Source organism: Anolis sagrei, chromosome Y, assembly GCF_037176765.1.
Source record: "Anolis sagrei isolate rAnoSag1 chromosome Y, rAnoSag1.mat, whole genome shotgun sequence".
NCBI lineage: Eukaryota > Metazoa > Chordata > Lepidosauria > Squamata > Dactyloidae > Anolis > Anolis sagrei.
Window position 1 is genome coordinate 5,818,523 of NC_090035.1, and position 15,484 is coordinate 5,834,006.

Consider the following 15,484-nt stretch of genomic DNA (forward strand, 5'->3'; position numbering starts at 1 on the left):
CCTTCCTTCTCTCTTTCCTTCTTTCCTTCCCTCCCCCTTTCTCTACATTCCCCTTCCTTCGCTCCCTCTTTCCTTCATTCTTTCCCTTTTTTCTTTCCTTCTCTAACTTTCCTTCCTTCCCCTTTTTCTTTCCCTCCCTCTTTCTCTCCTTTCTTCCTTCTCTACCTCTTTCCTTCCTTCCTTCTCTTTCCTTCTTTCCTTCCCTCCCCCTTTCTCTTCATTCCCTCTTCCTTCGCTCCCTCTTTCCTTCATTCTTTCCTTTTTCTTTCCTTCTCTCCTTCCTTCTCTAACTTTCCTTCCTTCCCCCTTTTTCTTTCCCTCCCTCTTTCTCTCCTTTCTTCCTTTTCTACCTCTTTCTTTCCTTCTCTAACTTTCCTTCCCTTTTTCTTTCCCTCCCTCTTTCTCTCCTTTCTTCCTTCTCTACCTCTTTCCTTCCTTCCTTCTCTCTTTCCTTCTTTCCTTCCCTCCCCCTTTCTCTACATTCCCCTTCCTTCGCTCCCTCTTTCCTTCCTTCTTCCTCTTTTTTCTTTCCTTCTCTCCTTCCTTCCTTCTCTAACTTTCCTTCCTTCCCCCTTTTTCTTTCCCTCCCTCTTTCTCTCCTTTCTTCCTTCTCTACCTCTTTCCTTCCTCCCTTTTCTCTTTCCTTCTTTCCTTCCCTCCCCCTTTCTCTACATTCCCCCTTCCTTTGCTCTTTCCTTCCTTCTTTCCCTTTTTTCTTTCCTTCTCTCCTTCCTTCTCTAACTTTCCTTCCTTCCCCTTTTTCTTTCCCTCCCTCTTTCTCTCCTTTCTTACTTCTCTACCTCTTTCCTTCCTTCCTTCTCTTTCCTTCCCTCCCCCTTTCTCTTCATTCGCTCTTCCTTCGCTCCCTCTTTCCTTCATTCTTTCCCTTTTTTCTTTCCTTCTCTCCTTCCTTCCTTCTCTAACTTTCCTTCCTTCCCCTTTTCTTTCCCTCCCTCTTTCTCTCCTTTCTTCCTTCTCTACCTCTTTCCTTCCTTCCTTCTCTTTCCTTCCCTCCCCCTTTCTCTTCATTCCCTCTTCCTTCGCTCCCTCTTTCCTTCATTCTTTCCTTTTTCTTTCCTTCTCTCCTTCCTTCTCTAACTTTCCTTCCTTCCCCCTTTTTCTTTCCCTCCCTCTTTCTCTCCTTTCTTCCTTCTCTACCTCTTTCCTTCCTTCCTTCTCTCTTTCCTTCTTTCCTTCCCTCCCCCTTTCTCTACATTCCCCTTCCTTCGCTCCCTCTTTCCTTCCTTCTTCCTCTTTTTTCTTTCCTTCTCTCCTTCCTTCCTTCTCTAACTTTCCTTCCTTCCCCCTTTTTCTTTCCCTCCCTCTTTCTCTCCTTTCTTCCTTCTCTACCTCTTTCCTTCCTTCCTTTTCTCTTTCCTTCTTTCCTTCCCTCCCCCTTTCTCTACATTCCCCCTTCCTTTGCTCTTTCCTTCCTTCTTTCCCTTTTTTCTTTCCTTCTCTCCTTCCTTCTCTAACTTTCCTTCCTTCCCCTTTTTCTTTCCCTCCCTCTTTCTCTCCTTTCTTACTTCTCTACCTCTTTCCTTCCTTCCTTCTCTTTCCTTCCCTCCCCCTTTCTCTTCATTCGCTCTTCCTTCGCTCCCTCTTTCCTTCATTCTTTCCCTTTTTTCTTTCCTTCTCTCCTTCCTTCTCTAACTTTCCTTCCTTCCCCTTTTCTTTCCCTCCCTCTTTCTCTCCTTTCTTCCTTCTCTACCTCTTTCCTTCCTTCCTTCTCTTTCCTTCCCTCCCCCTTTCTCTTCATTCCCTCTTCCTTCGCTCCCTCTTTCCTTCATTCTTTCCCTTTTTTCTTTCCTTCTCTCCTTCCTTCCTTCTCTAACTTTCCTTCCTTCCCCTTTTTTCTTTCCCTCCCTTTCTCTCCTTTCTTCCTTCTTTACCTCTTTCCTTCCTTCCTTTTCTCTTTCCTTCTTTCCTTCCCTCCCCCTTTCTCTTCATTCCCTCTTCCTTCGCTCCCTCTTTCCTTCATTCTTTCCCTTTTTCTTTCCTTCTCTCCTTCCTTCCTTGTCTAACTTTCCTTCCTTCCCCCCTTTTTCCCTCCCTCTTTCTCTCCTTTCTTCCTTCTTTACCTCTTTCCTTCCTTCCTTTTCTCTTTCCTTCTTTCCTTCCCTCCCCCTTTCTCTACATTCCCCCTTCCTTCGCTCCCTCTTTCCTTCCTTCTTTCCCTTTTTTCTTTCCTTCTCTCTTTCCTTCCTTGTCTAACTTTCCTTCCTTCCCCCTTTTTCTTTCCCTCCCTCTTTCTCTCCTTTCTTCCTTCTTTACCTCTTTCCTTCCTTCCTTTTCTCTTTCCTTCTTTCCTTCCCTCCCCCTTTCTCTACATTCCCCCTTCCTTCGCTCCCTCTTTCCTTCCTTCTTTCCCTTTTTTCTTTCCTTCTCTCCTTCCTTCCTTCTCTAACTTTCCTTCCTTCTCCTTTTTCTTTCCCTCCCTCTTTCTCTCCTTTCTTCCTTTTCTACCTCTTTCTTTCCTTCTCTCTTTGCTTCCATGCTTCCTTCTCCTTTTCCTTCTCTCTCTCTCTCTTTCTTTCTTTCTTTCTTTTTTCCCCCTCCCCTTCCCTCTCTCTTTCTTCCTTTTTTCTGTATTGTCATGTAGCTTTTGTCATTTAGCTTTTGGGGGCTTTTTAATTCCCTTCTGCTGTGTTTTTCAGTGTTTTTATGAGTGAAGGACATACATTGGGTTGTTAGGTGTCTTGTGTCCAAATTTGGTGTCAATTCCCCCAGTGGTTTTTGAGTTCTGTTAATATCACAAACGAACATTACATTTTTATTTATATAGATTAATTAAAGAACAAGACCTGCCTGGGACACACCAGGTATCCAGGAACTCAGCAAGCTCTGTCTCCGCCAAACCAAACAAATGGATAATCCAATCTGTTTGGAGAACGGAAATGGTTCACTTTAACCAAACTGGCTTCTTTGCACCATTCACAAAGCTGTCCTTCTCTTGATCAATCCAGCTCATGTCCAAATGCAGACTGCTAAGATATATACCCACTAAAACCAAGAATCTTGAATGTAGCAGACTGAAAGGCACAGGTTTTCCTGCCTCAACCAGGAACGGAGCCAGCTCCTCTTCCTTCTCCTCCTTCCAAAAGTCGAGTAGTTGTCTTCATGGCAAGCGGCAAGGAAGTGTGTGTGTCCTGATGAAAGCGAGGGCTGGAGACTTCCGCTGATGGGGTCAGCACAAACTGAGCCACGCTGGGCATTTTCAGCAAGTTCATCAACTCAGTGGCTCGGGTCAGGATCGCTTCGGCATCGTCAGCAGTGTAGGTGGAGACAACCGCCGGGCTTTGGACAAACGTCCGCAGCTTGGACAAGAAGAGGGAGACCCTGTGCGGAGATTTCAAAAAACAGTGGGCCCTGCATGAGTAGATGGTGGGTATGTAAGGCAACAACAATTTGGAGCAATGTCTAGGACTCCACGCAACCAAAACCTGGGGTTCTTTCTGCAAAACATTGCAAGTGAAGCAATGTCTAGGACTCCACGCAACCAAGACCTGGGGTTCTTTCTGCAAGACTTTGCAAGTGGAGCAATGTCTAGGACTCCACGCAACCAAGACCTGGGGTTCTTTCTGCAAGACTTTGCAAGTGGAGCAATGTCTAGGACTCCACGCAACCAAGACCTGGGGTTCATTCTGCAAGACTTTGCAAGTGGAGCAATGTCTAGGACTCCACGCAACCAAGACCTGGGGTTCATTCTGCAAGACTTTGCAAGTGAAGCAATGTCTAGGACTCCACGCAACCAAGACCTGGGGTTCTTTCTGCAAGACTTTGCAAGTGGAGCAATGTCTAGGACTCCACGCAACCAAGACCTGGGGTTCTTTCTGCAAGACTTTGCAAGTGGAGCAATGTCTAGGACTCCACGCAACCAAGACCTGGGGTTCATTCTGCAAGACTTTGCAAGTGGAGCAATGCCTAGGTCTCCACGCAACCAAGACCTGGGGTTCTTTCTGCAAGACTTTGCAAGTGGAGCAATGTCTAGGACTCCACGCAACCAAGACCTGGGGTTCTTTCTGCAAGACTTTGCAAGTGGAGCAATGTCTAGGACTCCACGCAACCAAGACCTGGGGTTCTTTCTGCAAGACTTTGCAAGTGGAGCAATGTCTAGGACTCCACGCAACCAAGACCTGGGGTTCTTTCTGCAAGACTTTGCAAGTGGAGCAATGTCTAGGACTCCACGCAACCAAGACCTGGGGTTCTTTCTGCAAGACTTTGCAAAGCAGCATGGGAATTGGCTTCAATTTACCTTTCAATTGAATTGAAACTACAATTGTAATGTACTATTACTATAGTGGACTGGATGGTTCCTAGGTTTGCTCCTATTACTGCAGACCAAAAGGTCAGCAGTTCGAATCCAGGGAGCAGGGTGAGCTCCCGCTGTTAGGCCCAGCTTCTGCCAACCTAGCAGTCCGAAAACAGACAAACGTGAGTAGATCAATAGGTACCGCTCCTGCAGGAAGGTAACAGCACTCTATGCAGTCATGCCAGCCACGTGACCTTGGAGGCGTCTACGAACAACGCCGGCTCTTGCTTTGAAAAGGAGATGAGCGCCAACCCCCAGAGTCAGACACGATTGGGCTTAATGTCAAGGGGAAACCTTTCCCTCTACCTTTACCATCATATCATCATCTTATATGTCATTGCCAGATTGCTTTTGCCTCCTTGGTCACCCTGCTCTGGGAAGGTAACAACGCTCCATGCAGTCATGCCAGCCACATGACCTTGGAGGTGTCTACGAACAACGCTGGCTCTTTGCTTTGAAATGGAGACGAGCATCATCCCACAGAGTTGGGCACGACTAGACTTAATGTCAGGGGAAATCTTTACCTTTGAATTGAATTGAAACTACACTTGTAATATACTAGTATTATAATAGTGGTTTACTATTACTGTATGTGGCCGGCATGTAGTCATGCTGGCCACACGACCTTGGAGGTGTCTACGGACAACGCCGGCTCTTCGGCTTAGAAATGGAGATGAGCACTACCCCTCCTCCCCAGAGTTGGACACAACTGGACTTAATGTCTGTGACTGGGCAACTTTTTGAGTCTGGACTCCAACTCCCATCATCCTACGATTGGCAGAATCCAGCCTTCTCAGATCTAGTTCAGGGTGGGCAGCTTGTGGAACTCCACACATTTTTGGACTCTTTCAGCATACCCCATTAGTCTAGCCCAGGCATGGGCAAACTTTGGCCCTCCAGGTGTTTTGGACTTCAACTCCCACAATTCCTAGCAGCCTACCGCCTTCTAGGAATTGTGGAAGTCCAAAAGACCTGGAGGGCCAAAGTTTGCCCATGCCTGGGCTAGCCAATGATTATGGATAATAATATGAGTCACACCCTACTGAAAGCCATCCTGGCTCTTCTCTGATGGCCACATTTCTCACCTTGGGATCAGGTCCTGGCTGCGTGAGGCGAGTTTGGCCAGGGCGGTCATCAGCACAGCAATGATGCGGGGAGAGTACTTTGGGACGGTGGCCGAAGGGCGCAGCTGGGTGATCTCAAAGAGCATGGCCTCCAGAACTTCAAAGAACTTGTTGATCTGCTCGGCTGTGCACCTCTTGTCGTGGAAGACTGACACGTATTCACCAATGGCCCACACCTGTAAGAAGACGTGACACTGAGAAAAGAGGCGAACACAATTCCATACTACCATGCCAGCAACACTCGTAAACAAAACAAAACAAAACAAAACAAAACAAAACAAAACAAAACAAAACAAAACAAAACAAAACAAAACAAAACAAAACAAAACAGCAAATGTTCATCAGGTGCTCTGCTAAGGCTGATTTCTCTGGTTGAAGTAGTCTGCAGTGCCTTTCATGTTCCTTGATTCGTGTCTGGGCAATGCTGCGTTTGGGGGTCCCTATGTAGACTTCTTGTCCACAGCTGCATAGGACACGGTTGACTCCTGCAGAAGTGAGAGGATCCCTCTTGTCCTTTGCTGAACGTAGCATTTGTTGGATAGCAGAGCACCTGATGAACCAACCTGGACACAGCGTTTTATTTGAGAACACAGAAATGCTGGACCACTCTCACAACCACCACGTCAGACTACACAGAGAAGCCATTGAAATACACAAGCATGTGGACAATTTCAACAGAAAGGAGGAAACCATGAAGATGAACAAAATCTGGCTAGCAGTATTTAAAAAAACTCTAAAATTACAACAGCACAACAACAGAGAGGAAACAAACAAGGACATCTAATCACCTCTCAACAAAAGTTTGCTCTAGGCAATGTCAGGCCATCAAATGCTAATCAAGGTGGTCAGTTGAAACATTCCCACCTAGCTCCAGCAGACAAGAGTCCTTTGTCTCACCCTGGTCATTCCACAGATATATGAACCCCTTTTCCTAGTTCCAACAGACCTCACAACCTCTGAGGATGCTTGCCATAGATGCAGGCAAAACGTCAGGAGAGAATGCCTCTAGGACATGGCCATATAGCCCGAAAAAACCTACAACAACCCAGTGATTCTGGCCATGAAAGCCTTCGACAATACAAATTGGAAATTTAAAAATAGATTTCACTTAAGCAGGATGTCAACATGTATGGAAACAAGGAAAAGGGGTATATGCAGGTTGATCTTTACCACATGGGTGAAGATATCCTCTTTGTTCTGGATGTTGGTGACTGTTCCCGAAAACTCCAGAAGCGGCTTAGAGAGTTCCACAACCAACGAAGGATGCAGCTTGCACAGAACAGGCAACTGGGAGCTCATCACTCTGTCAATTAAACAAGGGTGGTTTTAGGATCAAGAAAAGAGCTTTGGCCTATATTTCCTTCCTTCCAACTCCTAAGCTAACCTTTTGCTTTGGGAGGCAATAAATGTTTTGGTGTTGGATGCCATCTCCCAGACCTTGAACCAATATCTGACAGCTGTGATGGAGTGGATGAGGGCTAACAGGGTGAAGCTTAATCCAGACAAGACAGAGGTCAGACCGGGTTATTGGGTGGCAACCTGTGCTCGACGGGGTTACACTCCCCCTGAGGGCGCAGGTCCGTAGCTTAGGGGTCCTCCTGGATTCATTGCTTGATGCTCAGGTGTCGGAGGTGGCTGGAAGGGCCTTTGCACAACTCAAACTTGTGCGCCACCTGCTACCATACACCGTGAAGTCTGACTTCGCCAGGGTGGCCCATGCCTTGGTTACATCCAGACTGGACTACTGCAATGCACTCTACGTGGGGCTGCCCTTGAAGATGGCCCAGAAGTTTCAATTGGAACAACGGGCAGCAGCCAGGCTCCTTACAGGAGCAAACCTATAGGGAGCATACAACACCCCTATTACAACAGCTTCATTGGATGCCGATAAGTTGCCGAGCCAAATTCAAGGTGCAGGTCATGACCTATAAAGCCCTAAACAGTTCAGGCTCCGCCTGTCTTTGCAATCGCATCTGCTTCTATGAACCGGTGCAAACTCTAAGATCTTCTGGGGAGGCCCTTCTCCTGCTCCCATCTCCATCACAAGCATGGTTGGTGGGGACAAGAGAGAGGGCCTTCTTGGTGGTGGCCCCCCACCTCTGGAATGCCCTTCCAAGGGAAATAAGACAGGCCCCATCCCTCCCCTCCTTTCGTAAGAGCTTGAAGACCTGGTGGTTTCAACAAATCTTTGAGAAGGACCAGTTCTAGCTCAGCCAAAACATTATTGAATATAGCCTTCTTTGTTGTTGTTCATTCATTCAGTCATTTCTGACTCTTCGTGACTTCATGGACCAGCCCACGCCAGAGCTCCCTATCAGCCGTCACCACCCCCAGCTCCTTCAATCCAGTCATTTCAATGGCCTTCTACTTCCTACCTATTACCCTGGCCATCCCTCTAATAGGCACTGGAAATGTGCAGCCACAGACCTGTACCTGCTATTGCTGTTAGCCTGTTATAGCACCATACTTAATTCCCGGTCCCCTCATATTTTGAGTTGGCACTAGCCCGGCCTTTTAATTGCTCTGCACAAGCAGGATTATTTTTAATATATATGTGTTATTGTGATAGTTTTTTTGCTTATGTTGTTTTGTTAATTTTATGTTATGCTGTTTACGCTGTATGTTTTGGTGATGTTGCTTGGAAACCGCCCTGAGTCCCCCTCGGGGTGATAGAGCGGTATATAAATAAAGTTTTATTATTACTAGCTATCCCCTGCCAGGCGTTGCTGTGGCCCAGTCTGGTGAGCTGGAAAATAAAGTAATGAGAAAGTGTTGGTTTCTAATATATGTAATGTCTTGATGCTTGTGGGTGAACAGAATTTCTTGCTATTTCTTTTTCAGTGTTGATGTGGAGAGTGTCTGGTTTGCCTACTCTGGAACATGCAACCTAGCATTGTCCTTCTTTATGGGTCACTTTCAGATCTATGATACTATATCTGTGTGTGTGTGAATCATATCTATCTATCTATATCTATGGCTGGATGGTTCTTTGTCAGGAGGGCTTTGATTACGTTTTCTTGCCTTGGTGAAGGGAGTTGGACTCGATGGCCTTAAGTATTTTCTGTTGATCGTGGGGGTTCTGTGTGGGGTTCAGAATGCTCTTTGATTATAGGTGAACTATAAATCCCAGTAACTACAACTCCCAAATGTCAAGGTCTATTTTCCTCAAACTCCATCTGTGTTCATATTTAGGCATATGGAGTATTCATGCCAAATTTGGTCCAGATTCATCACTGATGGAGTCCACAGTGCTCTCTGGATGGAGGTGAACTACAACTCCCAAACTCAATGCCCACCAAACCCTTCTAGTGTTTTCTGCTGGTCATGGAGTCCTGCGTGTCACGTTTGGTTCAATTTCATCATTGGCGAGGTTCAGAATGCTCTTTGATTGTAGGTGAACTATAAATCTCAGCAACTACAACTCCCAAATGACAAAATCATTTTTTTTGAGTGAAGGACATACATTGGGTTGTTAGGTGTCTTGTGTCCAAATTTGGTGTCAATTCCCCCAGTGGTTTTTGATTATGTTAATCCCACAAACGAACATTACATTTATATTTATATTTATATTTATATTTATATTTATATTTATATTTATATTTATATTTATATTTATATTTATAGATAGAGATTATGTTGCTGCCCCTACCCACATCCCAATCTTGAAGAACCATTTAATTCAGCCTCAGATGCAACCTTCTGCTTATAATTCTACACACATCTTCTTAAGCGCACTACTCACCTGTACACTTCTGTCCTGAACCCTGGAACTTCGTAAAGCTGGTCACTTCTCTCCAGCATTGCCAAGACCAGCTTGCTTGCAAGGGACCCATCTGCAAACTGGAGAAGGAGATGGCCCTTGAGATGTAACCAGCAAAGTCTGAGGATGGGGAAACCTGACAAGTTTTGTGGTGGGGCCTATTTCAGTTCACTGCTAAAACATAGAAATACCAGGCGTCTGTCTCGTCATTCTTTTGGTTTGGTTGCAGACGTACCACTATGCTAATGGGAAACATAGTTGAGTGCCTAAAGCTGTGCAAGGCCCTCACTCCCAATTTTAGTGACTGGAATATTGGATCAAGCCAATTAAGAGTAAGTAAGTGTACACAGAACTGCAGGGCAAGGCATAATTCCTGTTGCTAATACTAACTAGAACAGACTCATCGAATCTACAGGATTTGCCTATTTGGGTTGCAGTAAGTTTTTCAGGCTGTCTGGACACGGTTCAGAAGCATTCTCTCCGGACATTTCACCCACATCTATGGCAGGCATCCTCAGACGTTGTGAGGTCTGTTGGAAACTAAGTAAGTGAGGTATATATATCTGTGAAATAATGTTCAGGGTGGGAGAAAGAACCGGAACTGTGGCGCAGCTGGCTGGGAGTCAGCTGCATTAAGATCTCTACTGACTAAAAGGTCATGAGTTCGAAGCAAGCCTAGGTCGGAGTGAGCTTCCAACCAATTTGTGTAGCTTGCTGTCGACCTTTGCAGCCCAAAAGACAGTTGCATCTGTCAAGTAGGACATTTAGGTAGCCCAGGTTGAAGTGAGCTTCCGACCAATTTGTGTAGCTTGTTGTCAACTTTTGCAGCCCGAAAGACAATTGCATCTGTCAAGTAGGAAATTTATGTGGGGAGGCAAATTTAACTAATTTACGAGGCCATAAAAGTCTGCAGCAAGCATGCAAAGAATGAGGAAGTACTTCATCGGAGTCACAAATGGTCGGTGAAGGGACAGCTCTCCTGGTGGACAGAATAACCTCAAGAAAAAGCTGGAATGTTAAATTGCCTCTGTGTCTGTCTATATCTGTTGTGTGTCTATGGCATTGAATGTTTGCCATGTATATGTACATTGAAATCCACCCTGAGTCCCCTGCGGGGTGAGAAGTGTGGAATATAAATACTGTAAATAAATAAATAGTCTGTTTGAGGCAAATGTGAATGTTGCAATTGGCCACCTGCAATGCACTTGCAGCTTCAAAGCCTGGTTGCTTCCTGCAAATCAAGGAACATGAAAGCCACTGCAAACTAATTCAACCAGAGAAGTCAGCCATAGCAGAGCACCTGATGAACCAACCTGGACACAGCAGATTATTTGAGAACACAGAAATGCTGGACCACTCCAACAACCACCGCATCAGAATACACAAAGAATCTACTAAGATCCACAAGCATATGGACAACTTCAACAGAAAGGAGGAAACCATGGAAATGAACAAAATCTGGCTACCAGTATTAAAAAACTCTAAAATCAGCATAGTAAATAAAGAACAACACTTAAAAAAAACAGGGGAATTCCAGACAAGAATCAATCAGGGCCAGTTAACACCTCTCAACAAAGGATTCTTCTAGCCAGCAACCAACCAGGTCATTCAACGCTAATCAAGGTGGCCAATTGCAACATTCACACCTGCCCCCAACAGACAAAAGGTTCTTTCTCCCACCCTGGACATCATTCTACAGAGCAATACTCAAAAGGCAGGTGAATTCCACATATGAAACAATCAGGGCCAGCTAACAAAGGACCCACCAGGCAGGAAGCAGCCAAGCCTTGAAGCTGCAAGGCTATTCAATGCTAATCAAGGTGGCCAATTGCAACATTCACACTTGTCTCAAGCAGACAAGAGTTCTTTCTCCGACCCTGGACATCATTCCACAGATATATCAGCCTCAGGATGCCTGTCATAGAAACAATCAGGGCCAGCCCAACAAACGCCTCCCAACACCTTCCAACAAAGGATTCCCCCAGGCAGGAAGCAGACAAGCTTTGAAGCTACAAGGCTATTCAATGCTAATCAAGGTGATCGATTGCAACAGTCACACTTGCCTCAAGCAAACAAGAGTTCTTTCTCCCACCTTGGACATTATTCCACAGATACATAAACCCCACTTATCTACTTTCCAACAGACCTCACAAACTCTGAGGATGCCTGCCATAGATGTTGGCAAAACATCAGGAAATAATGCTTCTGGAACATGGCCAGGCAGCCCGGAAAACTCACAGCAACCCAAATAAAAAGAAGGTTGTTGTGAGGATAACATAGGATAACAAAGGTCGGAATTCTCTCAACAGACCTGTTTTAGTATTTGGCTTATTCAGGAACTGATTTGATGGGCCTGATGGGGGCTACTGAAAGAGGCATGGGCCATGATTCCACTGGGCTTCCCAAAGGAAATGCATTTGCCAACTTACACTACTCTATCCAGAGTATGAAAAATCGGAGGCACTTTAAATACTGGATGGCCAGAAGCTGGATGGCCATCTGTCAGGGGTGATTTGAATGCAATATTCCAGCTTCTTGGCAGGGGGTTGGACTGGATGGCCCATGAGGTCTCTTCCAACTCTTTGATTCTATGATTCTATGATTCTATGGATGCCATTGCCTTCGATGTTTCATACTCTGGATAGAACACAATGAATGCAGGTTGAAATGCAGCCTAGTTCCAAGCACGCACCTGCACTCTGGCATATGAACAAAGTAAACAAACAAACAAACAAATAGCAGATTCCTCCAAGAGGCAACTTACCTTGGCTACAACTCCAAAGAAGAGTTGCAGCAGGACAGGGACGCTCTCTGCACACTGCGCAACGCGAGGGGGAGTGGGCACAGACCCCAGGAGCTGGCGGACAGGAGCCAACCTGTTGGAAACACCCCAGCAGAAACTGTCATATCCTCGAGGCATCCCTGGCATTCCCCAAATGTTTCCCTCTTCCCAGAAAAAAATGAAGGGGGGGAAATTCACTTTTTCACTGCTCCTTATACAGCAAGGGTGGAAAGTCCCCCAATCAATCCTCTTTCGACATCAGTTTTGAACTTGATTTTGTGGCACTCAAAAAAGCTCACTCTTTGTAAGGTGGGCCTAGCACTGGCAGCTAAGGCAGGAATCATGGGAACTTCTAAAGGTTTTCAAACCTCCAGCAAAAGTTTGATCAGAGCAACCAAACTGTCAAACTGTCTTATTTTCTTCCTGGGGAGAAACTACACTTAAGTCTGTTATCATAGGCTTTCAGGGCCAGAATCACTGGGTTGCTGTGAGTTTTCCGGCCTGTCTAGCCATATTCCAGTAGCATTCTCTCCTGATATTTCACCCACATTTATGTCAGGCATCCTCAGAGGTTGTGTTGGAAAAGGTCTGTTGGAAAATAGGCAAGTGGGGTTTATATATCTGTGGAATGATGTCTAGGATGCAAGGAAGGACTCTTGTTTGCTTGTTTCTCTTTCTCTTTTCTCTCTTTCTTTCTTTTTCTCTTTTCCTAATTTAATATACATCTATATTTTAATGGAATCTCAAAACTGAACTCTTGTCTGCTTGAGACAAGTGTGAATGTTGCAATTGGCCACCTTGATTAGCATTTAATGGCCTTGCAGCTTCAAAGCCTGGGTGATTGCTGCCTGTGGGAATCCTTTGCTGGGAGGTGTTAGCTGGCCCTAATTGTTTCCTGTCTGGAATTCCCCTGCTTTTTAACAGCGCTCAAAAACAAATCAAGGAACATGAAAGGCACTGCAGACTAATTCAACCTGAGAAGTGAACTATAGCAGAGCCCTTGATGAACCAACCTAAACATGGAATATTATTTGAGTACACAGAAATGCTGGACCACTCTCACAACTACCATGTCAGACTACATAGAGTAGCCATTGAAATCCACAAGAAGCATGTGGGCAAGTCCAACAGAAAGGAGGAAACCATGAAAATATACAAAATATGGCTACCAGTATAAAAATATACTCTAAAATCAGGACAGTAAACAAAGAAAAACACTCAGACAGAAAACAACCAACACCTCCCAACAAAGTATTCCTCCAGGTAGCAACCAGCCAGGCTCTGAAGCTACAAAGCCATTAAATGCGAATAAAGCTGGCCAACGGCAACATCACACTTGCCTCCAACAGACAAGAGTTCTTTCTCCCACCCTGGACATTCCACAGATATATAAACCCCACTTGCCTAGTTTCCGAGAGAGCACCCAGGCTTTGAAGCTGCAAGGCCATTCAGTGCTAATCAAGGTGGCCAACTGCAACATTGACACTTTACTCAAACAGACAAATAGTTCTTTCTCCCACCCTGGACATCATTCCACAGATGTATAAACCCCACTTGCCTAGTTTCCAAAAGAGCAGTCAGGCTTTGAAGCTGCAAGGCCATTCATTGCTAAATGCAACATTCACACCTGCCTCAAACAGACAAAGAGTTATTTCTCCCACCCTGGACATCATTCCACAGGTATATAAACCTCATTTGCCTAGTTTCCAAGAGCTCACAACCTCTGAGGATGCATGCCACAGATGGGGTTGAAATGTCAGGAGGGAATGTTAGAACCTCTGGCATAGTTGTGGGCCAAACATCAGAAGAGAATGCTTCTGGAACATGACCATACAGCCCAGAAAATTCACAGCAACCTGATGAACACTGAACTGATTTGTTTGGGGACTAGCTGTGGACCCGACATCCAGCAGCAGAAGAGCTTGGTCGGTAGAGAACATCAGTGGGAAAAATGGTGAAAAGACCTGACCCTCCCACCATTTTTCCTGTTGTTGTTTTGTAGTGATCCAGATCCTCTTCTGATCTAGCTACTCTCTTTCCCCTCGCTTTTAGTCACTCATCCATCTAGGTAACAGTCGATTATATTACATTTCTAACAGAACAAAGCAAAAAAACAGACAAAATACAACATTTGTGAGTTTGGTAGTTGATTAAATTTCCTTTGACCAGTATCTGGCCCCTTGGAGTGCCTCTGGTGTTGCTGCAAGAAGGTCCTCCCTTGTGCATGTGGCAGGGCTCAGGTTGCATTGCAGCAGGTGGTCAGTGGTTTGCTCTTCTGCACACTCGCATGTCAAGGATTCCACTTTGTGGCCCCATTTCTCAAGGTTGGCTCTGCATCTCGTGGTGCCAGAGCGCAGTCTGTTCAGTGCCTTCCAAGTCGCCCAGTCCTCTGTGTGCCCAGGGGGGAGTCTCTCATTGGGTATCAGCCATTGGTTGAGGATCTGGGTTTGAGCCTGCCACTTTTGGACTCTCGCTTGCTGAGGTGTTCCAGCGAGTGTCTCTGTAGATCTTAGAAAACTATTTCTAGATTTAAGTCGTTGGCGTGCTGGCTGATACCCAAACAGGGGATGAGCTGGAAATGTCTCTGCCTTGGTCCTTTCACTATTGGATGCTACTTCCCGGCGGATATCAGGTGGTGCAATACCGGCTAAGCAATGTAATTTCTCCAGTGGTGTAGGGCGCAGACACCCCGTGATAATGCGGCATGTCTCATTAAGAGCCACATCCACTGTTTTAGTGTGGTGAGATGTGTTCCACACTGGGCATGCGTACTCAGCAGCAGAGTAGCACAGCGCAAGGGCAGATGTCTTCACTGTATCTGGTTGTGATCCCCAGGTTGTGCCAGTCAGCTTTCGTATGATATTGTTTCTAGCACCCACTTTTTGCTTGATGTTCAGGCAGTGCTTCTTGTAGGTAAGTACAAGTAAATACATCTAGGTAACTGAGGTACAAATATTCCAGAGAAAGGAAAAGAAAAGAGAGGCCATCGATTCAGCAACATGTCCTACCTGCCAGGCTCTCCAGGCGCCAACTCGGCCCGGAGAAGGTACTGGAAGAGGCCCCTGTATTCCGGGTGACGGAGGGCTTCCTGGCAAGTGGTTGGCTTGGAAGAAGGGTCCAAGGGCGTCCGTTCAGACAGCGGAGTCAGGGAAGACCTATTGTAGTCGTTGTCCAAAAAAGTAGCCATGTTAGTCTCTTGCAGCACAAAAAGGAGGGGGGAAAAGAAACATTGCAGCACACTTAAGACAAACAGATTGTGATTCCAGCATAAACTTTTGTGGATACAGACTTACTTATTACAATGCAGTACAAAGTGATGTTAAAGCCTCGTGTTATGAAGCATAAAAGCAGCATATTGATGCTCTGTAATAACCCCAGTGCATGGCAAGTGCCCAATGTACAATTCAACTACACTAAAGCGCAAACACACAACTAAAACATAAGACTGAGACACCAAACTAAGACTAATGCTCAAACTATCAATACAAACTAACTAAGTTGAATGT

The 15,484-nt window shown here is 45.6% G+C and overlaps 1 protein-coding gene across 1 annotated transcript in view; it reads right to left on the minus strand.

Annotated features, from left to right (window-relative positions):
- Nucleotides 1-2,760: 2,760 nt before the first annotated feature.
- The window catches only part of LOC137095403 (AP-5 complex subunit zeta-1-like), a 33,762-nt gene continuing 21,038 nt past the window's right edge, over nucleotides 2,761-15,484 (minus strand). Inside the window, exons 12-17 of the mRNA XM_067462033.1 lie at nucleotides 14,987-15,133; nucleotides 11,961-12,072; nucleotides 9,179-9,276; nucleotides 6,607-6,739; nucleotides 5,398-5,612; nucleotides 2,761-3,339 (exon numbers count right to left, since the gene is read on the minus strand). Of these exons, the coding sequence (XP_067318134.1) occupies nucleotides 3,057-3,339; nucleotides 5,398-5,612; nucleotides 6,607-6,739; nucleotides 9,179-9,276; nucleotides 11,961-12,072; nucleotides 14,987-15,133 (988 nt within the window). The 3' untranslated portion in view covers nucleotides 2,761-3,056. The remainder of the gene's footprint in view (nucleotides 3,340-5,397; nucleotides 5,613-6,606; nucleotides 6,740-9,178; nucleotides 9,277-11,960; nucleotides 12,073-14,986; nucleotides 15,134-15,484) is intronic.